The sequence below is a fragment of the Rhamphochromis sp. 'chilingali' genome, assembly GCF_963969265.1.
Source record: "Rhamphochromis sp. 'chilingali' genome assembly, chromosome: 10".
In the NCBI taxonomy this organism is placed as follows: Eukaryota; Metazoa; Chordata; class Actinopteri; order Cichliformes; family Cichlidae; genus Rhamphochromis; species Rhamphochromis sp. 'chilingali'.
In genome coordinates, this window is record NC_137937.1 from 16,787,127 (window position 1) to 16,813,504 (window position 26,378).

Below are 26,378 nucleotides of genomic sequence, written 5' to 3' on the forward strand. Positions count from 1 at the left end.
TTGGGAGAGCGTTAGACTGAAGATCTGAAGGTCCCTGGTTCGATCCCGGGTTTCGGCAGTGTTTTGTATATGCCCCCCAACACCATCACGAGATAAAAAATCTAAAAAAAATTATACGATAAACGGAAGTACTCCTGCAGTTGAGGTGTGTAAGATGAAAGTGATTGACATCTGTTTACAGAAACATACAGGTATTTATATATTTAAAAAATACATCATTTATTAGATAATACTAAAATAATATTCAAAACACAAGTTTATCAGTGTGATATCATTTAAGTACAATGGTATTTAAAGGTTTTACAGTCAAAACATTGCAAAGTTAAAAATGTAGTGAGTTGTGAAAAGGTAGGTATCTTACTGTGAATAGCAGCTCTTTGTGATTTGCTAATATACAGTACTTACTGGATCCTTTACCTGGTTTTTAAAGAGCAGGTAGATTAAATACAGTTAAAACAGCATTGTTTTTTTATTTTTAAAGATGAATGTAGTAACACCCAGAGGGTTTTACGTCCAAGCCTTTGATCCAAGCTTTTGCTTCAGGATAGGTGTGACAAGAAAAAACAAGTTCCTCTTCAGCGTATGTCACTAGTACTTGAGCACCTTGCTGCGGATGTGGCTGATATCCTTCTCAAGCTTCTCCTTGTCAAGGCGAGATTTGATGTCACATATCTGACTCAGTGATTCAATTGCATCATGCACAGACTGGAACCCTATTCAAACAGAGGCAGGGTGCATAAATCATCACTGAACATAAAGCATCTGAGGTGAAAATAATTCAGGTCATTGTTGCTGGATGAGGGATGTGCTATGATGGTACTGGAAGGACTTTCCTCCTGTGGGCTCATAACATTAAGTCTTTAAAAACCGTCCTAGTTCTAATTTTGAAAGGGTACTGCATTCAACCTGTCATATTTGTGTTTTACTTTTGATTTATTGACATCCTTCATCTTGCTCTGTCTCTTGTCCCTGTGGTCTCCCCCCTATTCTATGCTTAATTGCTCCCAATCATTACTTATATTTTTAATACCTAGTTAATTATGTAATAGTACATAGAGCTGATGCATTTTTATTACAGAATGTATTCAGTAACAGACTGTGGGGTTGAAAGGCTCCCTTTGAGATATTAAGTATCTTCTCTTTCCAGCTCCATAACTCAATGTCTTTCTTGCCACGAATATTTACAACTCTCATCAATTATGCATTTATTCTCTCATACCATCTCCTTCTTTCTTTTCATCCCACACTTAAAATAGCACAGTGGATGAATGGCTCTGGAGTGCTGTTAGCAGTGGCTGAGTAGTGATTCATAGATCAGTTTACCCATGGTCTTATTTACCAAGGGAAGTTTGGGCACTTTTCTATATGTCTGCTCTTTAATAAGAGCTGTGGAGTGAGAGAGACTGTCAGGAAGGGAGGCAGATGTGAGATCTAGTGTCAGGCATCCTGGGAAATGAGATGAGGATGGATGTCAACAGCAGCATGATAGGGAGACGAGCTAGAGTATTTGGCAGGCTAATTGACTGCCTATTCCTGTGGATTGGCTCGCAGCATACTAGCTGTGTTGTAACTACATATGTGCAGGATAAGATCCTTTATACTACTGTTGTACAGCCAATTATTAGACCACATGATGAGCTGGAAAGCATCCGAGCTGAACTCCCGTTTAACATATCAACACCAAGTCAGTGACTACTGTAATTAAAGGAAACAATAAACATCTCATTTGTGGTAAAAATAAATGTTGGCTGCCTGGTGGGGTTAATCGCTTATATTCATTTTACGATTACTTATTATAAGTATTTTTCTTTTTTCCTTTCTTTCTATTTTTCAGACTCTTGTGAATTGCTCTCGCATGTCCATTATTTTCCTTGACGTGTATGGTGAAGAACATGCAGTACATGTGTGTTTGCTCTCTGATGACAGCAAGTTACCAGCAGTGATCACCCACCTTTGTGGTACTGCTGTTTGAGCAGCTGCAGCTCCTGATGAAGGTTGTTCTCCACTAAGGTTATTCTTCTGCTAAGTTTGTCTTCTGAGCGTTTCAGCTGATCATGCCGACTGCGGTCAGCCTGGTTCTGCTGGATGTCAAACTTCTCCACACGTGCCTCCAGGGCAAGCAGGCGGTCAGCCAATCTAGACTCCGCCCCTAACTAAGGACAGCATACACATGAAAATTCAGTTTTTAAACTTGGCGGAGCGTAGTTATATCATTTTCATACTATAGTCCACAACATCTAAAATTAATAAATAAATCATAGCAGAGGTGGGAAGTAATTAAGTAACAAAGTACAAATACTTTGTTACTGTACTTAAATAGAGTAAACAGTGTACTGTCACTGCAGTGGATGGAAATCAGCCAGGACAACTCATGAAACACGTCCTGACATCTGGTTGAATTCAGTTGTGTCCATCCACAAAGAGCAGCATTTCAGCGGATCATAGACTACTGGAGCTCTCAATAGGTGAGTTGTGATTCTTTTCCCACACACTGAACCTACCTTTAACCTCTTGCTTACTAATTTTCCTGTTTAGAGGCAAAGTCACCCTCTACAATCTAGGCAACAGAAAATAGAGCTATTTTTTATTTTCCCTTTTTTCTCTGCTCATGTTCTACTTACCTGATTCAAGCTGAGTACCTTTGTTTAGAAAAATTCAACTTACTTCAACTTCACCTTTTACTGGAGTATTTTTCAGCACTGGTGTCTGTACTTCTACTTAAGTACAGAATGTCTGTTTACCAAAAGTGTGCCACACCATTGCACCACCAGCACCACCCTGAACCACTGATACGAGACAGGATGGATCCATGATTTATGGGGAAGAATTTGGTGTATACAACACGAATCATATATCCATCCTGTCTTGTATCAGTGGTTCAGGGTGGTGGTGGTGCAATGGTGTGACACACTTTTGGCCCCTTTGAGAGACTCACCAGACCACACAACATTTTTTCCATCTCCTATTGTCTGCTTTTAGTGAGTTGTGCAAAGTGTAGCCTCAATTTCCTGTTCACTGACAACCACACCACGTTCAAAGTCAGCTGAATCACCTTTCTTCCCCATTCTCATGCAGGTCATCTTGACCATGTCAATATACCTAAATATGTAGAATTGAACATGTGTACTTAATGAAGTTTTCAGTGAGTGTACATGTCAAACATTTTTAAACCATTATGTATATTGTACCATTTTGTCTTGTAATAGTGAAACCAGCTCCTGGTTGTCCTCGGCATGTGACTGGAGAGAGCTCTTGAGCTGTTGTTCTGTCCAGGTCCTCAATTTTGCTGTTTGCTCCTTGCCCTCGTCAAGCTCTCCTGTCATTCTGCAAAGACACAAGGAATACAAAGTGAACTGTAATAGCTTTACTTCTTTACATTTAGGTAAAGATTTTTCATTTCATAAATGTCTTAGGATCTAAAAGTTTACACAGTCTTGCAACTTTCAAGGACATATCAGTTCTTTTCTGCTAGTTTAGCCCTACAGGAAATAAAGTTTGTGTCTATTTAGAAAACCAATGCTTTATTGGCACTTCCACTTCTACTAAATAGCTTTCAAGTAAAAATGTGTGATTGTGTGATTGAGAATGAAAGTACTAAATTAATAATTTGTAACCCGTAAGTTTACTATAAAAGGAACATGCTTTAGGTTTAGCTGTTAAAAAGTCAGTGTTCATAATTTCACAGTCTGGTAATCAGACGTGAGATTTCATCAGCAACAGTGCTTCTTGTTTTGCTTAATGTCACGTCAAGCTCACCACTGAGAAATACCAAAACAGCAGTGTGAAAAACAGTGGTGGGGAATTTTGTGCTCTGTAGCTCTGAATGCTGTATTTGTATTTGGACCATATGAATATTTCTCTCTTTGTAATATCTGTAATATATATTTGATGAACAGTACTGAAATGTTTCTGATGGAAGCTGCAACCAAACTGAATGAAATATTGTGTGGACTGTGTAAAACTATCGGACTCAAAAAGTACCTCGAGACCTTCTTTAGTCGTATTCCTCTTGTCTAAAGTGTCCTTGAGACAATCAGTAGACACTCGCCTGTGTGTCACTGCTGCAAATCATTTTTTCTGTACAGGTGTCACAATACTGCACTCCGTTATCATTCCAGCTGCCTAATGCAGTTCACGCTGACACTAGACAACATGACAGTTGGCTTGGCTCTTGTTAGATAAGTTTTCAGAATGCACTTGTCTGCACATATTTGAAAGTCAGCTTGTAAATGTAAAGGGGCAGTCTGTGATGCCCTTTAATTTGAAGTCCTTGTGGCCTTGTCTGGCATATTTATTTCATTTCAAATGTTTTTTCTGTTATATCTGCAGACATGGTCTCTAGTGCCCAACTGTCCCTGCATCGCCACCTCCAGCGGACACTGGATCTCATCACTTAAAAAACAAAGGTCATCCTGACTGACTACCTTTTTGAGACTAATGAGGCCTTTAATGACTAAACTGCATCTAAGAAAATCTCCCAGCAAGTGTGGCTCAGTATAGTCATACATGAGACAGTCAGAACAAAAAGAACCAATGACACCCAGGATTCAAAATCCAATAAACTCTCTTTGTAGACTGAACATTAATAAATAAAAAAAAAATCTTTCTGACATCAGCAGTGCCTACTTTCAAAAAATGACCTGGCCACTTAAAAACAAAAAAACAAATTAGGTTGAGTAGCGTGTAGACAACATCACTCGGTATGTTTCATCTTTTCCAGCTCTATCCATCAATGGTCAAGCACAACCTAGGTGGGTGGATGGATATATAATATATTAAATCTATAATCCAAATAAAATAAAGGAAGCCTCTTTTTTTTGGGTGCTTGTTTTCAACATTATTATTGTGACGCATTTCAGAAACACAAAAATCGCCTATTTTTATCTGTTCTTTTGGCTCTAATATGATCAGTGGGCTGCTTTCCATTGCAGGTACAACATTATTAAATAGAACATATCTATCATTCGCGTCTCTCTGTTTCTAAAATGTTTATATATTGCTTCCAGCTGACATTATTTCTCAGACGGAATAGTAAACGGACAACAAGCTTTCACCATTATTGTGCCTCCTGCATTAATATTTCAGGGTGAATGTGGCTTGGGAATGTGTAGCCCTGGAGCAGCTGTAACTATAGTTGGGAATGGTTGTAGGTAAGAATTTATGTTGGTGTTTTGAGGAACACTATTAAACAGCAAATCAACTAAGAAAGTTGTCAACTTTTCACAGTAGCTGCCAGAAAATGCATGATCAGCAGCTAAATTCATGGAATGACCTGGTGCAGTGTTGGGTGTCTCCAGGAATCCTTAGTACCACAACATTAGGTTTGTTGCATGATTAACAGTCTTACTTGTCTTCTAATAGCTTAACTTGTCTACGCAGATCAGACATCGAGTTTTTTAGGTCCTTAGAAGACTTTGTCAGTGAGGCCTCCAGTCTTCTAAGCTCAACATGAATCTGGTGACAAGAAAACACACAAACATAATCGTCAGCTTTGTTTCTGACCTTTACCCTTTTGTGTTTTCTGCTTTGCTGAGCAGACTGTGCTATGCACCACTCCTGTGGCCACTCATGACTGAGAGTTACACCGGTGACCCACTTTGTATGCGTTTTCAATTATTTTTATGGTAGGCGCTTGACCACTGGCCCACAGCTAATGTGCTGTCATCACAGTGATTTACCACCCCATACTACCAACACAACTGAAGGCTGGCTGAATCAGCGAGAGTGTTGAAGGCACTTTTGATTGCTTTAGGTCAAGTAAAAAGCATTATAATATGTGACATACTTATCGTAATCCAGGGTTTTCATATTTTCTATAATGCTGACCTTGTCAAAAAAAAAAAGGTAGGGTTTGGGCGGGAGGTGTAGGTGGGGGTGGGGTGAAAGCTTTTTTATGACGACCTTGACATCCCATTTGAATTTATTTCCCATCTCATTTCTTTCTTTCAAACTCTGGTTATGACTGAGCCTCTGAGTTTGTTTGATAAGGTCAAACTCACTCAGCAGCAGTAAGCTCCAAATGTCATCCCATCACAGCTCAGCTAGCCATCCTCTCTCGGATAAACAGCAAAATATACTCACTGGGCCACTTTGTTAGGTACACCTGTTTAACTGCTTGTTAACTTACTGGATTTAAGTATGTGGATGTGGTCAAGATGACGAGCTGAAACTAAATATTTTGGATGAAAGGTTATTTAAGCGACTTTGAACATGATATGATTGCTAGTGCCAGGTTGGCCTGGTTGTTTAAGAAACTGCTGATCTACTGGGATTTTCCTGCACAACCTTCTCTAGGGTTAGGGTTAAGATGACCTGAAAAGGAGAAAATATCCAATGAGTGGAAGTTCTTAGGGTGACAATGGCTTGTTGATGCTAAGCGTCAGAGGAGAATGGTCTAAAAGCTTCAGGCTGCTGAGAAAGCAACCTGAAGTAAAATAACCACTTTCTATATCCAAGATATCCAGAAGTTCATCTCTGAACATAGGACATGAAAAATTGAAGCAGATGGGCTACAGCAGCAGAAGACCACAAAATGTACCTCTCCAGTTACAATTTGCCTGGACTCACTAAAACTGCACAACTGAAGATGTTGCCTGGTCTGATGAACCTGCAATTGCTGTATTCAAAAGTTAGGGTCATCATTTGGCGCAAACAGGATGAAAGGATGGATCTGTCCCGCCTTGTATCGGCAGTTCAGACTGCTGGTGATGATGGTGTGATGATGAGTATTTTCTTGTTTGCTTTGGGCCTCTTAGTACCAGATGAGTATTGTTTGGACACCACAGCCTATGCGAATATTGGCCTCCACAGTCAGGAGAGCACCTTTTGTATGTGGCAGAATAAGAGATTCAAAGCATGGATGCGCAGCTGACATATCTGTAGCAATCGTGAAATACTATCATGTCAATATGGACCAAATTCTCCAAGGAGGTTTTCTTGCACCTTGCTTAATCTATGCCACAAAAAATTCAGGCACCTCTGAAGTCAAAAGGAGGCCCAACCCAGTACTAGCAAGGTGTACCTAATAAAGTGTACAGTGCAGATAAATACTATTCATATTACCAGATTATGATCCTTTCAATGCATCAAGCTTTCAAATAAACGCAACCTCTCTCTACAAATGTAAAAAAATAATAATGACAATAACAAAACAGTACATTATCCTTTAGTTTGGGAACAGAGAATTCAAATGAATGAATGAATATTGTGTTGAGCGTGTGTTTAGATAGAGGAGATGCAAGGGGTAATGATCATGAATGCCAGTTCATGCCAGTATGCTATCATACTGGAGAATAATGCTTTTGATGGCATCAATGTCACAGAGATAAAAAAAAAGAACCTAAATATGGCAAATACGTGTTACAATATTAACTTATGACTTGTGAAAACTCTCATTGGGGCACTGGTGTAGTAGCTGATTTGCACACAGTGCAAAGTTTTGCTCAACTGCTCTCGCAACTCCTTTTCTGCTAAACCCTTGTCAGCATGCATACGTTTTTTCCCCACCTTGTCCTCCAGCTCTTTGAGCTGTCCATTCACAGCTTCGCTGAGCTCTCGAACCTCCCTCTGCAGTCTGACCACCTGCTGCTCTCTGAAGCTCACGTCAGCGCTCAGCTTGGCAATGCTGGAATCACACCTGCGATAATAGGTGGGGAAGAACAGAGAGCTGGTGAGAGACCACTGAATGAGAAAAATGGGATTGAAGGGAGTTTGGGGAAGGTGTGAAGACAGAGGGATGAGCAAAAGACTAGAAAAAAAAAGTTGTATAATAGAATCACAAAATTAGAATGAAAAAATGTTACACTGCTGTTATCAATTTGCAAAGCAAGATCATGAAATAAATAAGAAGAAGAGGCTCTGGTAAAACCTTAGCAGTGAGGATGGTTACTCTGAACAGATTTCAGTGGTCACTTGTTTGCATCTACTAATGACTCACTGGTACAAAGACGCTCCCACCCACCCAAAAAATAACTATGAGAATAAATTAACCCTCTCAAGGCAGACGTTGCCGATTTGCAACAGTTAAAAACTAACAACCTGATTACCCCACATACATATTTTATGAGTTTTTTTTTTACTCAGAAAACTTAATTTGAACCTGAGAGGGTTAAGTGAGAAATCTGTTTATCACCAAAAGCAATTAGGACGTTGCAAAAACACAACTTACAGCCTCTGACTTGGAAAATGTTGCTTTTAGCAAACTTTGAATTCAGTTGAAGCGATAAGTATCAACTGCAGCAACTCTTTTAATCAGCATGGCAGTACAGCTTCCTTCCTTTCATTGCTTGGTTCAAGATGTCAGCCTGTTAAGGCTTTCTCTTACGGCTTTATTGGGCCTGCCTGTGTGAGTGCGTGTCTTTAAAATATTTGTGATAAACGATTGGTCTGAAATTTGAGTTTTTCCCTGGAGACCAGTCCAGTGCTTCTCTTAATGGCTTCACTGACCAGTGCCAACCAACACAAAAACCACTGGCCCTTAGCTTACTTGATTAATTATGAACAACATGAAAGAGGCTATCACACTGACCACTTGTTTTTCTTCTTCTCTCTTTATTGGACCCTGCATCAGCCCCATTTCCACCCCCTGAAATCTCACTGATATGCCTGCTTTGTAAATGACATATCTTTGTCTTCTATCTCTTTACACATGAAATGCACTGATCAGTGGATGCCAGAAGTGTTAGAAATAATTAGGTCTAGGCAACTACACATCAAAAGGCCAATCACAATGTATGTGAGATGGCAGACACTTTTCAGCAATCCAGTGCAGTAAGTGTGATGTGCACAGAATCACAGAATAATGAGCAAGTGCTAATCAGCATCTAAAGTGCATTTAAACCTGGGAACCTCACCCAGGTGGGAACAAAATAATTGCATCTGTGCATGTCTGTGTGTATGCCAGGACTGATTTGAGGTCGTGCAATGGCGAAGAGTTGCTAGACAGAATGAAGGCTAAACAATTTCACTCCATTAGGGAGTGAGAAAAACACGCAGGGTATCAGCGAGGAACGTCAGATCACTCCAGTCAATTGAAATAATGCCTTCTTGTTTCCTTCACTTGCTGTTCAGTTTTTTTCTCAGCATTTGAAAGCAATGTCTGACTCAGGACTCACACAGTGCCTACCTGGCTACTCTTCCTCTCAGGTCTCCGACGCCAGCTGTGTTTTTCTGGTCCATGTTTTGAACAGTGTGTGCCACTCCAGAGGTGACAGAGTCCCGCTGGGCCATCTCTTTCTCTAATTCCTTTACCCAGAACAAAGACAGCATGTTTCACATTTGTTAAAAAAAAGATGTGACTGTTTTCCCAGCAAATTAAGTGAAAAAACAGATGAGGAAGTACATGATTTGTTTGGAAAGTACCAGCAGGAAGCTTCAGATTTGAACTAATTATGCAGCATTCAATGCCATCAAGATAAACATTAAATGCAAACGACACGTGCTTCGCTACAAAAGCTCACTTAAAACTGGCAGAATTTCATCAGTGCACTTGCATGACTGATTGCTGTATAGGCTGCATGTGTAAAATAACCTCAAATCAAATGGATTACCCTCTGGCATTATCATGAAAGCAAACAGTGTGACTGTGTGATGTGGCTTACATTTGATTTTGCAAAGTATTCAGTCCTTTACTTAGTTGATTGCTTCTTGATTTGCAGGATTAATTTGTTTGTTGGCATTCATGTAATATTTCAAACGATGATAGCCTCTAATCATGCTAATGGCCCATTTGGTATACACTAATGAAGCTGAATGTTTCATTCCGGTGCCCTACTTCTGTAAGGCAGCTTTCAGAGAGTGGTTTGATGTTCTGCTCAGTGAAAGATGACTCCAAACACCCTCACACTTGTTCCGCGAGACTAAGATCCGTGTACTCTTTTGCAGTTCTTCTGCTTGACTGTCAGGAGAATAGCTGTTAGAATTTAAACGCATAACTTGAGAGTATTTAGTTAACCACATACTGTGCACATGATCACTTTATGCTTATACAGACAAAATGTGCATGAGCTGATGATGGCGAGAAGTCAAGTAGGCTTTATTTGAGCACTGCACCATTCTATCAGGTGTAATCAAATCAGCTGGGAGTTTGTGGGCATGAGTTGGCGTGGGTGTGCTGCACATCAAACAATACAAGGAGAAGAGAACAGCCAGAAAAGGAGACAATCAGCACATATGCTTGACTTCACCCACCTAAAAGACGTACAGCATATTCCACACAAAACAAGAAAAAGACTTACACAATACTTTAATACCTAAACATGCATGCAACAGCACTTTTCACAACTTACTTCCACCACCTTGCATACCTGTATGCCCATGCTGAGTTGTTTAACAATACGTGTAATGGTGAGTATGTGATTCTCCAACAGCTTACGGGACAGTGCCTCAATTTGGACAGAGCCATGGCTGGACTGCAGACCAGCTGTCACCTCCTCTTTGATTCTGAGAGCTTGTTCTAGCAGTACAGCTAGCGGCCTATCCTGACTCCTCAAACGACCTTCCAAGACATCTGGCCTTAATCAGGAAGTAAACAAAAAAATATCAAGCTTATAATGTTTTAGAAGCTCTTTGTTGGGTTTTTTAGTATTTAGAAGATGCAAAAACATGTGTTGCAAATATTGCAAAGTCATGTTGAAGAAGAAAAAAGTCATTTTAAAGTGCAATTCTACAAAGAGTTGATCTACTAAGAGAGAGAATGTAGATGGATTGAAATGTTGTACATTGGTTTTCATGCCCTTGGGTTCTGTCTTCATGTCCCTGTGCATGCTGTGTTGGACCTGTCTGAGGCTGTTGTGGATTAAGGATTAATTTTATCAGTTTGATTCACAGCGGTGTCGAAAGGTTCACAACCTTAATTCAATCCCATCAGCGAGCGGTCGACGCACATCTTATTCACCTCTTAAGCGCAGATCAGATTTTAAACTGAATTAGCAACCCACACAAATTGAAAGTGAAAAGTAAATGACTGCAATATACTGAATGTATGCACTGAATATGGATATGTGAATGAGAAAGGTTACCTTGTGTGACTCTGTGTGTCAGACTGATGATGAGACATCCTTATTGTCTACAAAGAGATATGTATTAAATATATTAGTGTGATAGTTTCCACTCAAATATCCTCCTTATCATTCTTTTTGTTAAAATAAGCATATTATATATTCTATCTCTCACTGGGAGCATCACGAGACATTTTGAACATTTTGGATAAAGACGTTAAACAAATGTTGCTATTTTTTTATTTGTCATATAAGAATACTCACAGGTCTGTGCTGTTCTTCAGCCAGCTTTAGAGATTATGTGTTTGTGTTGTCACTTGGTAACTGTGGTCTCCTTTCATGGGGGTGTGCCTGCCTGCCAGTGTGAACAGTCTTGCAAAAAAAAAAAAAAGCATTGTCTATGTGGCGAGGCAGTTTAACTCTGCAAAATATTTGATGACCAGAAAGCGTGAACATAGTTGTAATTCGTAGAAATGTTGCTGAGAAACTGGTCAGCCTTCTTAGCAGCAGTTCTCGTGACAACATACCTCAAAACACCAGCTTTTAAAAAAGCGGTTATTGAGATAACCTAATACCTTTTTCAATTTTTTGCTGTTATTTTTCATCCCAACTTTGATAGTTTGTATGTTAGGATGCCTGGGTCGTTGACCCAGGGTATTTGAGTTTATTATATTATTTATATTTTTTAGTCTTTGGTTTCTTTGAGTTCTGTCTTATGGTTTATGTCTCTGTCTTCTTTAGTTGCTCTGTCTCCCCTATCACCTGTATCCCCTTGTCTCTATGTATCCTTAGTTCCTATATCCCCGTGTTCAGTCAGTGTTTGTGTCTGCCCTGGTCCCACGTCTCTGTTCCCTCTGTAGTGCCTGCATGTGAGTCTGTGTTATGTGTTTCCTGTTTTACTTTGAAGGTCTCTGTCTTATCTCAGTGTGTTCACTTTACGCTTCCTTTTGTCTCGTCAGTTCTGATTTGCCCCAGCTGTGTTTCCCTCCTGTTATTCATTCCCTGATTGCTCCCTCTGTGTATTTAACCCCGGTGTTTCTCTGTGTCCGTGTCGCGATCTACCGTTTTCCTAGCTGTGTGTTCTGTCATTCCTCCGGTGTAAGTTTATTTAGATTTTTCCAGTTATGTTATATTTGAGTTTAACATTAAAGTTGTTTTGAGTTCACATCTGTCTCCGGAGTCTGCACCTTGGGTCCTATTCCTGCCTGCACACAGCCACACCTAACATTGTATTGCCTTCAAATATTGCATTTGACACTCCACTTCCCTGGAGTTTGTCTTACTGTATTATGCTAATAGTTTAAAATACAGTTTAATCCAGGCTCTTTGCACTGGACCACGAAAGTGCATCATTAAAGCTCCTCTCTATTAGTCCTACAAGCCAGAAAATGCTTATCGTGGAGAGCTTTAAATAAAGCTTAGGGTGGGCAATGACTGTACAAATACAAATGCTCTGTAATTTAATTAAAATCCAGAGTCACTAAATCCCTTTATTACACTGATAAAAGTAAGACAGACTCCCCCATGGATCACTTGGATTTGCTTGTTCCTGTGGGAACAAGGGTGGCAGACATGTTTTTTGATTGGAAACACTTCAAATTAAATAAAAAAGCAAGCTGAATCCTGTGTGGCTTCTTCGGTGAAGAACTTAACCTTAATTTATTGAGGCTACCAACAACGAGGAACCGCTTGTACCAGATAGGTCAGGTTCTAGACTGAGCCTGTGAAACACAACATGTGATTATTTGTACAAGGCATACTCAACTCAATTTAAAGGCTTGACCCAACCCTAAGTATTTTGATTCAGGTGAACAGATCGGATCTCTGCTTCGTTTAATCACAGGATACACAGTGTTTCAAGTGTGGTAGTGGCTCTGAATTAGATGTAGTTATACTCATGAAAGAAAATATTTCATGTCTATGTATCTCTCTCCCTCTCTGTTACACACACACAGTGGATTAGTCTCTTATCAATGGGATCAAGGTCATTAAGAGGAAAGGCCTTCTCAGAGTAGACTCATCAGTTTTCCATGGAAGCCCTATAGAAAAGCCTGGGAGCCGAAAGGGACAGTTTGGCTTACACCACGATTTACTTAACTTAAAGAGACGTTGAGAGCATTTCACCATCCTGTTAGCTGTAAATGAAAATGGTTCATTTTGGGAGATGACAGAAATTTCAAGCAAAGAGAACCTGAATCTCTAATCCATCCCCGAATTCATGGCACAGCACCAAAGACTGATGATAATTTTCTGATTAATCCGTGTTCTTCATTCTTACTGTCTCTGTGTGTTTGTTTCTAAGAGAGAGAGGACACAGTGTTAAACAGGAGGGCAGAGAACAGCCAGCACTGAAACAAGGGCCGGGGGGTGGGAGACGTAATGAGTTATTATACATCAGCGCAGCAACTAAAGAGAGAGCTGAGAGAGGGGAGGCTGCTCAGTGATGCCTGCTCGCTGCTGCACGTGGGTGATAACATTCAGTGAAACATATCCAGACTTGCTTAAACAGCGCGAGACCATCCATGTGACAAAGGGGACATCAAGTCTCTGTCTGCACAGCTTTCACAAGGTCAAAAAAGTGGAGGGTTAAAAAAAATGCACGTATGATAAAGTACTGAAATACAAAGATATAAACTCAGATGGGAATGACATGGGACCCACAATTAAATTATAAACATCTCCACGAGGCACTGTGGGGTACTGTTATGCAATCGCCAGCATACAGATTACCCAGTCAAGTGACACGGTTGGCCAGAGGGCGGCGTGGTGCACCCTTCGTCCTTCATTTGAATACAATAATTAATGGGTAAGTTTGCCTAACCCCTGGTTAAACACCGTGGACGAGAGTCAAAGAAAAGCGGGCGAATAATTTTAAAATCTCTTACGCAATCGCGATGAAGTCACAGCACGTGCTCCAACTTTCATGGCTGAGGTGAGATATCTTAAATCTTACATGAATTCTTGCCTTCCTTCTAACTAGCCCACTGCACAGTGGGACATAAAAATTTACAGAGTAGTCTGCAGAGGCATTCTGCAAGGTTCGCAGGAAGATTGACACCCTCCTTCATCGTCGCACAGCGCGTTTCGTTCTTGGCGCTCTAAAAACTGATCATCAGTGGAAGTGCACCCGAGCCGCAGCTGCCCAACTGTGACATCCGTCCACTATACAGAGTGTGCTCAGGCTGGCTGGCTGCTGCACAGGCACAATGGAGCAAAAATCACCGAAACACGAGAGCACAGCCAAGGGGCAAGAGTCCTTGTCCTACCAGCGGAGAATGTGGAAGAATTTCCAGGAAAAAACCAAGCCGTGGCTGAGCCCGAAACTGGGATCAGAGCGTCGTGGTGCCGGGGGCGCGGAGGGCAGCAAGAAGGAATCGGGGCTTTGGATGTTTAAGAGAAAAAAGAAACAGCTGGACCGGGTATTTTCATCGTCGCAGCCGAACCTATGCTGCTCTACTCCGGCACCTTTTGAGGGAGACAAGGCTCTCGGAAGCGATGCGGTTCCTGGGACCAGCAGCGGCGGACAGCCTCTGCTACAGCCTCTTGGCACGGCTTCTGGGGCCACGGGGAGCAAACCAGAGCTCACGGCGCACGGAAGCCCAAAACTCCCGATGTCCCAGCTGATGGTGTACCAGCAGAAGAGCTCCTCTCTCGGCTCAGCGTGCTTCGAGAAGCTGGTGGTGGACCCGGCCGCTGTGACGGGAGAGGAGGAGCAGCTGCGTAAAAACGCAAGTGATTCTGTGAGTAAAGACTCGTGTAGTCCCAAACGCACACAGGAGCTTTTCTGTTGTCGTACTGTTTTTTCCTCTTTCCCCCCTAAAGCCTGAAAATAGAAGACAGCAGGCAAGACTTTATTGATTTGCTAATTCAATAAACGAGACAAGTTTCATGATTGTGCTGATGCGATGTCCCACTGCCCCTATGCACTCATCTGTTTCCAGTCCGCTGATTTCTTTACTGTCTCCACCATCGAGGACTGTATTGGCCAGATATATACATCCAGTTTCGTTGTAGATTTATGTGGTGATCATAAACAACCTCCCACCTTACAAGCTAATTTGTTTGGTATCATTTTATCATCACAGTTTCTCCATATACGTCGAGCAGACCAGCTGATTTCAGTTTCAAGTCTTTCCTGGTAGGGTTTTTAAACAGACAGCATGCTCTGATGCCATTGGCTTTGTTTAGCCTGCGCACAAACGTTTCTTCCAGGGGGACTGTCCCCTAGACTCACGACCATCTGTCTCAGTGTCCTTGCCTTTAGACAGAGGCTGCAACAGGCCCGTGCATGCCCACAGGTTCATCCTGTCTTTTTTGTTTTCATGAAAAGTGGCTGGTTGTCAAACCAGCGGCACTGGTGGAGATTGATGGCAGGTATATTCCCACACCACACATCATGCTGAGTCAGGGTGCCCCAAGAGAAACCATATGGCAGCAAGCATGAAGGCTAATGGTAACGATTGCATTCACAAAAATCATTCAGCCCAAAACATCAAAGAGAAAACTTCAAGTTTTTAAGTTTCAGTTTCAGTCAAATAAAATGGAATGTCATTTTCAATGTCATAATATTAAATCTCATGAGAACAACACTAAAGATACAGCATGCATAAAATCATATACAGTGGGGCAAAAAAGTATTTAGTCAGCCACCGATTGTGCAAGTTCCCCCACCTAAAATGATGACAGAGGTCAGTAATTTGCACCAGAGGTACACTTCAACTGTGAGAGACAGAATGTGAAAAAAAAAAATCCATGAATCCACATGGTAGGATTTGTAAAGAATTTATTCGTAAATCAGGGTGGAAAATAAGTATTTGGTCAATAACAAAAATAAAACTCAATACTTTGTAACATAACCTTTGTTGGCAATAACAGAGGTCAAACGTTTACTATAGGTCTTTACCAGGTTTGCACACACAGTAGCTGGTATTTTGGCCCATTCCTCCATGCAGATCTTCTCGAGAGCAGTGATGTTTTGGGGCTGTCGCCGAGCAACACGGACTTTCAACTCCCGCCACAGATTTTCTATGGGGTTGAGGTCTGGAGACTGGCTAGGCCACTCCAGGACTTTCAAATGCTTCTTACGGAGCCACTCCTTTGTTGCCCGGGCTGTGTGTTTTGGATCATTGTCATGTTGGAAGACCCAGCCTCGTTTCATCTTCAAAGTTCTCACTGATGGAAGGAGGTTTTGGCTCAAAATCTCACGATACATGGCCCCATTCATTCTGTCCTTAACACGGATCAGTCGTCCTGTCCCCTTGGCAGAAAAACAGCCCCATAGCATGATGTTTCCACCCCCATGCTTCACAGTAGGTATGGTGTTCTTGGGATGCAACTCAGTATTCTTCTTCCTCCAAACACGACGAGTTGAGTTTATACCAAAAGGTTCTACTTTGGTTTCATCTGACCACATGACATTCTCCAAATCCTCTGCTGTATCATCCATGTGCTCTCTGGCAAACTTCAGACGGGCCTGGACATGCACTGGCTTCAGCAGCGGAACACGTCTGGCACTGCGGGATTTGATTCCCTGCCGTTGTAGTGTGTTACTGATGGTGACCTTTGTTACTTTGGTCCCAGCTCTCTGCAGGTCATTCACCAGGTCCCCCCGTGTGGTTCTGGGATCTTTGCTCACCGTTCTCATGATCATTTTGACCCCACAGGATGAGATCTTGCATGGAGCCCCAGATCGAGGGAGATTATCAGTGGTCTTGTATGTCTTCCATTTTCTGATGATTGCTCCCACAGTTGATTTTTTCACACCAAGCTGCTTGCCTATTGTAGATTCACTCTTCCCAGTCTGGTGCAGGTCTACAATACTTTTCCTGGTGTCCTTCGAAAGCTCTTTGGTCTTGGCCATGGCGGAGTTTGGAGTCTGACTGTCTGAGGCTGTGGACAGGTGTCTTTTATACAGATGATGAGTTCAAACAGGTGCCATTCATACAGGTAACGAGTGGGGGACAGAAAAGCTTCTTACAGAAGACGTTACAGGTCTGTGAGAGCCAGAGGTTTTCCTTGTTTGAGGTGACCAAATACTTATTTTCCACCCTAATTTACGAATAAATTCTTTACAAATCCTACCATGTGAATTCATGGATTTTTTTTTTCACATTCTGTCTCTCACAGTTGAAGTGTACCTCTGGTGCAAATTACTGACCTCTGTCATCATTTTAAGTGGGGGAACTTGCACAATCGGTGGCTGACTAAATACTTTTTTGCCCCACTGTAGGCACATTTTCTTTCACTTGCTCCAAAGCTTTTCATCTCATCATTTTTGAAGTGCTCCAGACTTTTCTGAGCATCATCCAGATTGCTGTCTGAAAGTGATTAAGCACATTAGCACACGTTTCCCTACAGAGGTTGGCAAAAGCTCTGTTATCCATTAAATCTGTATAGGAAAAGTGCACCATGCTCAGCTGTAGAGGTAAATGAAAGAATGCAGTGACTTCATTGAAATTGATCTTACAGCTTCGTCAATAAGCCTTTCAGTTACATAATGTAGAGAAATGTCATTTTGCCAAATAAAGTTGCCGCATTCAAGCATTAGTTACTTCCTATCGCTGCCATCTTTATCCAAGTTTTTTTGGTCACTTGTTGGCCCTTTCCTTTGCCTGAGAAGAAAGCAGTGGCATAATCTTCCGAGGTTATAGTGCATAGTGCAGCGTTATTGTTCTATCTTATTAGTTTTACTGTATACCTCTATACCAAATAGAGTACAAAGTGCATGATCTGGATCTAATAGTGGAACTAGGAATGGAAAAAAGTGCAACATGAGATGATGGGTGATGAAAGGAAGTAAAGGTAATGAAGACAGATCTAATGGGGTTACAGGTAATGAGACATGACTAGGGGATGAGTTGAGACCACATGAGATAAGATGATATGAAGTGGGAAAAGAGCAGATTAAGATGAGATGCGAACAAGTGAAGAGACAGGAGATGAGGACAGATGAAGTAGGATTGGGTTTGCTTCTTTAATACCTGAGGGAAAAATAGTTAAAAACAAAAAACACACTGACAAATAATCTAGCTTTGCATCATCATGCATTTGCACGTGCATTTTCGTGCATACACCCTGATTGCACAGGTTTGATGATGCATTTGTGTTTCCTCAGCCAACAGAAAATGTGACACTAAAAAATGTACTTTTACTGTTAGAATAAGTATTCTAGCTAGCATTTCATAAATGACATAAGAGAATATGTAACATGAAAATTCATTTTGTAATTTGATTTGGAAAGTGAGAGATGTAAGGGATTGCTGCCAAGCTCTGTGAGTAATTTCATTGTTGACTCAAGTGCATTTAACTTTGCTGTTTTCAATGCAGTGGAGAGGTTTGTGAAAGTTTTTCTATATGTGTTCGCAGTGGCTGCAGTCAAACATGACTGATATTTGTGACATTAAGTTTCAGCGCCCTTTACATCATATTCATTTATTTTTTTTAAACATATCTATGAGTTGCGATTTTACTTTTTCCTCTTTCATTCCATCTGCACTCACTGGGTTGGACCCTCTTTTGCTTTCACAGTCGACTTAGTTCTTTTTGGCATAGATTCAACATGGTCCTCCAAACATTCCTCAGAGATTCTGGTCCATATTAACATGACATGACAGTTGGTGTGGATTTGTTGGCTGCACATCCATGATGTGAAACTCCTGTTTTGTCACATCACAGAAGTGCTCTATTGGATTGAGATCTGGAGGCCATGGAGACCAGCTGAACACAGTAAACTCATTGTTATCTACAAGAAACCAGCTTGAGATTATTTGAGCTCTGTGATATGGTGTGTTATATGTTGGAAGCAACCACGAAAAGATGGGTACATTGTTGTAATAAAGGAATGGACGTGGTGTGCAATGATACACTGGTAGGCTGTAGCGTTTAAATGATGCTTCACTGGTACTAAAATACATAGAATGTCTCAGACATCCTCCTCAATATTACACCACCACCAGAAGCCTGAACCATTGATAGAATGCTTTTATGAAGATCAGCCACTGTCTTTCTAATCTTCTGTTGTCTAATTTTGGGGATCCTGCAAACCGTAGCCTCAGTTTCCTGTTCTTAGCTGACTGGAGTGACTTGGTGTGGTTTTCTGCTGCTGTAGCCCATCTGCTTTAAGGTTCAGCATGTGATGCATTCAGAGCTAAAAGTCAGCACACCTTGGTTGTAACATGTGGTTATTTGAGTTACTGTTGCCTTTCACTTTGAAACAGCGCGACCATTTTTCTCTGACCTGGTTTTTACCCAGAGACCTTCTGTTGACTTTTCAATCATTTTCTGTAAACTCTATCTCGACTGTGTCTACATTCCTAAATGCGCTTAGTTGCTGGTATGTGGCAGGTCATTCATATATTTGCATTAACAAGCAGTGCAGCAGTTGTACCTAATGAACAGATCAGTGAGTGTATATCCTAATAGGGTTTGATAGATTTAGATGTTTCTTGTATGTATGTGTGTTTGAACTGAAGCAAATGGGTCATCATTAACCAAGTCACTAAGTCAACTAACTCATTAACTTAAAGCGTGTTGGTATTTCTGCTGCCTTTTGCCCGTTTGTCACAGCAAAAGGCAGCAGAAAACACTTGTGCTTACATCACATTTTTTAAAACTTCCTCCTTCCTTTTATAGATATGTGCTTTAGTAGTCCTTGACTGATGCGGTCATGTTTCTAACCTTCAGTCTTGCAGAGTAACCTTTCACTCATTACCTGACTGAGCGGCAAGACGCCTGATGTCAAGTACAAAATAATAATATCGACTGGTATGACTCAGGATTTGTGTATATTGTACTCTAATCTGATCTGAAAGTAAAACATAAGATGGAGCAATTAAAAACAAATAAAAAAATCCCAAATCATCTTATTAAAAACTCAAAGAATACATTTTAATATTTTGAGAATAAGAAGTTACTTTTTTTCAGAAAGTGCTTGTAGTCCTCATATGATTCAGTTGTTTGATTTCCATTTAAAAGGAAATCTGTATACAAAGCTTTTTGGAAAATGCAATCTTAAAAGTGTGCACTTGTGTGAAAATAAAACATAAATGACATTGTAGAAATAAAGCATCTTAAATTTTTGCCCGACTGTCTGTCTGTCTGTATTATTATGTGAAAACTAGCTCTCAATGCGAAGTAGGGATAAAAGTATATGTCACAAGTTTGTACTAATACATTTTTAATCCTGACCTCCCTACTCTTCTCTCTTCCCTCACCCTCGAAACCAGCTGTAGCACATGGCTGCCCAACCTGTAGCCTAACTCTGCTGCATGTGTCTTCCTGTTAAAAGGGAGTTCTTACTTCCCACGGCCGCTAAATGCCTGCTCATAGGTTGCTTTTACAATTATTTTTACACTACATTTAGCTCCATCATTCTGCATCCATCATATGTTTATCTCTCATGACACTTGAAGTGTTGCTGTCTGTGGTATTGTGCTGTAGTTGTAATAAGTCACTCTGTGTATTGTGGCCAAAGTAGTTTGTGACCCAGGTGTGGTAAACATTAAAACAAATGTTGTAGCTCTCCCCTCAGCTTGTTTTACTTGTTTAGTATGTATAAACTTAACATTTCATTCAAGATCAACTGAGACATATTTCATTAAAACACAGTCTTTGCCTCTTTTTGTTGCTACTCAGACACTCACTGCTCCTTCTACTTCCAGTTCTCAGTCACACCCAGAGACTACATCGTGACTTTTTTCTCTTTGCACTCTCCTTTCCTCTGCTCAGCTCATATTTAGTACTTTAAAATATTTAACACTTACCAACCATGGAAGTGGCTTTTGTGTCACAGAGACTGCCGTCACAGCTTACTGCGAAATATAGCTGATGTAAAACAAGTTCTGGGTATTTGTATTGATGAAATCTGTCAGATAATGTTAACCATATCTTTTAAGTGCTTTAAAATGTTCTTAACTTTACATGTTGTGTTAAAAAAAGTAAGTTAGGCAATCTTTTTAGACATTTGGCTTGCTGTTCCAAGCAGCTAACTAAAATCAAAATCTTGCAGACTGATCTTGTCCAGAAATATAAGAAACTGTAACTCAGGGGTAATTTAACCTGTTGTCCTGATTTGCTAATGCACCGACTGTGAAATGAGCTATGTTTGGATGTCCTGTAGGAATAAGTGCATGACTAGTATAAATCCAATCCATTATTATTATTAGTGGTCGTCTTCTGAGTAGTGTTGTGAGAGCAGAATCGCGGGCACTTGGAAACAGTCCATGGCCTCGTTCTTAAAGTGTCTTGACAGCAGCTTAAATCAGGATTCATTGCAGCCCGGGGGGATCATCGGTTGTAACAGACACATGATTGATGCTGACCGCAAAGACGCCTTGGCACTGTGAAGTGAGGCGAAAAAAAACAAAACATTTTCACGTTGACAAAAGACTGACACCATCTGGAAATGTTGATGAGGTTTACTTCTCCACTTTGTGATTGAGTGTGTTGCAGTGCCTGGAGCGTGTTAGTGTTTCTGCCACAGAAAATCCTGAACTATGGTCATATATGCAGACAAGAAACATTTATGAGATTTAATGTGAGTTTGAGGCGCAGCTGAGTGGTTTGCATTGTTTCATGAAGGACTGGAAACCAAAGCCTGTGGCCAGGCCCTTCCCTTCAGGTTTGTCTGTGTTAAGTGCCCACATGTTTGAATGTGAGTCAGCATTAGCTGTCGCTTACGCTCGTTATGAAGCAGTGACCTGACAGCGCGGTGTCTCCTTGCTTTCTGCTCATGCAGTTAACAACGTAGCCTTTTTTAGTTGGATTTTTTGTTTTGTTACTATGTAAATTATTAGGCTTTCAATATTTTTGTCATTTATTCACAATACTAGTAGAAATTCAACACCAATTAAAAAAATGAGTGGAAGAGTTGAAAATACACTAAAAAGATGCATTTTAGCATTTCAGCTATAGGTTGAATATAAGCAGGTTGATCAGTATTAATATGTAGGTATTATGCTTCTTCTGCTACACCTCTCTGTGTCCTTGAGAGATAATGTTACCTGAATTGTCTCCTTGATATAGTTCTCATCTCCTCTGCCCTCAGTGTTATCCTCTCTGATAGTGACACTCTTCCAGCACAAGACAAATTCAAAGTCCACCCCAGCTTCTCAGGAGAACAGTCTGTGCACTGCAAGCTGGGATCTCAGAGCTGTGACACTGTGTTGCCCTCCAGCATTGCCCTCTGCAGTCTCAGCCACACAGTTTCAAACACGAGAACACACACACACACAAAACGCAGGCACATATAGCCATGCACACTCATTCGCTCAATATGCTCTGAGGCCGTAGTGTTTTTGTGACAAGGTTAAGCATAACAGTGTATGCTGCTAAATGAATCAGAAGTGCTGATGTGCCTTCTTGAATGAGACCAATACACAAGCGAGACAAAGTGATTGATGTGGCTCTGGCGTTTCTCTCACAATAAACTCTCTCATTTAAGTACAGTAGCATTCAGTGATCTGGCATGTACACTGTATTAACCAGAAGTGGTTGCAGACATGATTGACAATCAGAGTGATGAGAGAGCAGGCAGTGACGGGTCAGCCTGTAAATGGTGGATAGAGCTGGGGAATTAGCTTTCTAACTCTTAATGCCCTCCCACATAGATTAATCATCATCAGATCAAAGCAGAGGTTCAGTGTAGGAAGGGGATTCGTGTGTAGGGAGGGTAGTCGAATTTCACATGACATGCCACAATAGCCCATTTTGTGAATATCGGGAAAGTTGTGGTTTATTTAACAAAATATAAAAGTCATTTCCTTGTTTGAGAGGCCAATCAAAGCTTGTGTGTCTCTTACTTTATGTGTCCTCCTCTAACCTTCAACTCTTCTGAAATTTAACAACCTACCAGCTGACACCTTTTAAAAGGTTGGATGCACAAGATGAAAGCAAGGACATAACAGTAACATGACACAGGTGGGGTATGGCCATTCTTACCAGATAAAACAACACACTGTGGCCAGAAGCTGTGTGTGTGTATTTTTTTTCCCAGCTCTTCATGCTAATCACATGCAGATTATTTGCAACTCAATGCAGGCCCCACTTCCTCTGTGGTGAGGAAGAGATATTGAATATTTGTAAATGAGCTTCCTTGTAGCATAGATTAAGCTGCCACAGTGGTCAGCTAGTCATAAGTGTTTTTTATTCTGCAGCTGATCAGGGTCCATGTTGGATCTTTAGTAGCTAAAGTAAATAAAGTAAGAAAAAATGTGTCTGGCATTTCAGTTTAGATTGCCTTCTTATTAATGCATGGTGTGCATATTGCCCTTATGATAATGATTATTTTGAAATATAAATGCAGTTCTCAAATGACTGTAGAATGACATCTTTTAAAAAGTTATATTTTAATAGTTGAAATACTGAGTATTTGTGCTCCCTATAACATGGGTTATGTCAGCAACATATTAACGATTTATAAACCACTTGAAATACGTCTGAAGTTATATAATGAATCCCTTTAAGAAAACAATATAGAGCAGGTAGAGTGGACTATTGCCTGATTTTAGAATGAAGTAATCTGCAGTGCTTGAACTTAGGAGAACATCTTTGTTTGCCCACTGGGTTTCTTGGGAAGCCATTGCAATCATCTGAAAAGGCACTTTATTGATCCAGAGAAAGCAAGAGAGACAGACTGAAAGAAAGCTGTTAATAGAGTGTCAGAGTGAGGCAGGAAAATATTTACAGCGGGAGTCATTTATTTAAAGAGCTGCTTCACTTTTTCCTTGCCTCTTTTAGGGGTTTTTGGTCCACTATTTGATAAAATCTCTGGAATATAGAAGTGAATTTGCATGACTGTAGGGCTGATGTACACTGTTCCAAAAAATAGTAATGTCAAATGATTTTACTGTGTATTTTACAGATGTGTACTGTTTTTCTAGAATAGCATTACATTTACATAAGTAGACTGTGATCTGACACGTCAAATGTAAAATAACATAACATCACTGTAAATGTAATAAAACACAATTTACTTGTTTGTTAAATATATTTTGTTGTACATATGCATATTTAGATCGTAAAAATACATCCAGAAATGTCTCCCATCATGCCTTGGGGCATGTGCTGCTGTTTAGATGTTCTTGTTTTATTGTTTATGGTTACGTTACGTTTAACTGTTATCTTGAATGTTGTGTTTACGCCGTGGTGCAGCATCACTGACAGTTGTTGTTTTGTAGAGAGAGTGCTGTACCATGAGTGACTTCTGTTGTGCTGTTGTTGAACCTTGAGGCACATTGTAGCACCGGCAAGTGTACTAGCTTGGGGTTAAATAACAAGCTCAATCTCTCTCTGTGAGCTTCTTTGTTAAGATTTCTCTGCATACCACAATGTAAAACATTGCACGGACACGCTGTGCTAATTATATATTTTGAAAAAGAAATGTAGAGGTAGGAATTGCAATTAATATAAATAACATGACGCTAAGCATCGGCCAATGAATGTGAACTAATACAACATAATTGTCATGATTATTAAATGTATCTGTCTGTACATATGCATATTTAGATTGTTAAAATACATTCACAAATGTATCATGATTTCACAAATATCTGTCCGTTATTTGAAAGATTGAACTGTTGAATTCAAATGTAATGCAATGGGAAAGTATATAACATGATCCCTATAAGCTTGTGTTACATCACATAAGTATTATTGTCGTTGCTAGTTAGGCCATTCGTGGCTCAAGAGTTGGCAGTTCGCCTTGTGATCAGAAGGTTGTCGGTTCGCGCCCCGGCTTGGACGCTCTCCGTCGTTGTGTCCGTGGTCAATACTCTTCACCTACCGCCTACTAGTGATAGCCAAAGGGGCCGATAGTGCAATATGGCAGCCTCGTCTCTGTCAGTCTGTCCCAGGGCATGCAATCAATTATTACGTAAACCAACTGTTAACTGTATATTTCTGTACATTTACGTATTATGATTCATATTTCCACATTCAGTGACCTTGTTTATAGGTAATTTCATTGTTTGATCGCGTAAAAATGTTCCTAATTTAATGTCTAAAAGCACTTGGAAAAGGCAGAATCCCATGTCAAATTAGCGCAACAAACTCTATTTTCATTACTGAAAATAACCGTATTTTTATGGGACAGTTATTTTCTGTTATTTCACGGTCGTACTTTGGCGCCCCAGCTGCCGGAATATTACCGTTGTTTTAGGATGTTTTTTTTAACAGTGTAGAGTTTAACTTGAAAGGGAGTTTTTCCTCCCCACTTTTGCCAAGTGTTTGCTCCTGGGGGATCATCTGATTGTTGGGGGTTTCTTTCTAATATTGCAATGACTGAGTTTTAGCCTAAGATAAAAACACACGACAGAACAATATCACTTTTGTGAATGTGAGCAAACATTTGACTTGGCAGACTTCTATGCGATCCTATTTTCCTACATGGCGCATGTAGGTCAAACATAGCAAGTAAGAAAACGTGAAAATTCCTTTATTAACATAAGTAAGCAGATTAAAGTTAACTCAGCTCAAGCTCTGGGGTTTCCATCCCAACATGGAACAGACGTGACCGCTGCTGTCCTGAAACATTGGTGTGGAAGGATGCATCTCATAGTGGCTGGGCAGAGATATTCTTTTCACATGAGGGCCTGTTAAAGAATCCAGGAGGTCGGATGTTGCTGTTGATGATGATGTTTCCTGAAAATGACTGGAGGCAACTGAAAGCTTGCCAGCAGTTGTTATGCACACATACAGTGATGCCACTCTAACAGTGACACCAAGATATAATTTGTTATACAGAGATGGTGACATCATTTTTTGTTGAAATCCTACTGAAAGCATTTACACACGTAGGTTTAAAATAAACAAATATTTAGCAAATGGGATATGAATTGTAGATTTATGTTTGTCTAGCTCTTAACACTCACTGAGACAATTAGTGCATTTAATAGCCACCCAGTCACTACATGCTTACATCCTAATTATGGTTTGGCAATGTTATAAAAAGTAGGAAGGAAAATAAGCGATTACTTGAGTGGTTTTCTGCTAAGATTTGAAAACTTTTTTCCTCCCACAAACAGCTGTACATACTGTAGCTAATATCTACTTTTTGCTTGAATTTTACCGCATTAGATACATTTTGACTTTGATTTTTTGAGTCAAAATTCCCTGTGGGTATGTTTGTATTTAAGGCCCTGACTGCATCATTTTGCTGAGCTTGCGTCTAAAGGTTGCTGGACCTTGGAAGTGACTTAGTGCCACCTACTGGTACAAAACTGACATGGCCCCCCAGAGAGAAAAGAGGAAACTAACAGCATGCGAACAGCAAGGCTTCTTGGCTCAGTGAATGCACGTGATCATAAGCAATTCATTATACTGAAAATATACCGACAACTCACTACAGTCCGTACTCTCCAGACAGTATAAGTACCGTATCCTTTT

The 26,378-nt window shown here is 40.4% G+C and overlaps 2 protein-coding genes across 9 annotated transcripts in view; one reads left to right on the top strand and one right to left on the bottom strand.

Annotated features, from left to right (window-relative positions):
• Positions 1-469: 469 nt before the first annotated feature.
• On the bottom strand, positions 470-14,021 carry fam81b (family with sequence similarity 81 member B). The gene is made up of 10 exons (XM_080893458.1): positions 13,883-14,021; positions 11,262-11,369; positions 11,019-11,065; positions 10,305-10,512; positions 9,125-9,243; positions 7,507-7,636; positions 5,348-5,454; positions 3,189-3,324; positions 1,952-2,153; positions 470-713 (listed from the first exon to the last, which is right to left on the bottom strand). Exons 3-10 carry the CDS (start codon positions 11,054-11,056, stop codon positions 589-591), a joined length of 1,065 nt encoding a protein of 354 aa, XP_080749584.1. The 5' UTR covers positions 11,057-11,065; positions 11,262-11,369; positions 13,883-14,021; the 3' UTR covers positions 470-588.
• The window catches only part of LOC308403749 (multiple C2 and transmembrane domain-containing protein 1-like), a 156,059-nt gene continuing 142,264 nt past the window's right edge, over positions 12,584-26,378 (top strand). For 2 of the 8 annotated variants that reach the window (XM_080893444.1, XM_080893445.1), the window contains exon 1: positions 12,593-14,737. In XM_080893444.1, the coding sequence (XP_080749570.1) occupies positions 14,204-14,737 (534 nt within the window). In that variant the 5' untranslated portion in view covers positions 12,593-14,203. Of the gene's footprint in view, positions 14,738-26,378 lie in introns of all 8 variants that reach the window. The other 6 variants (XM_080893449.1, XM_080893450.1, XM_080893451.1 and 3 more) reach the window with 6 other exon arrangements.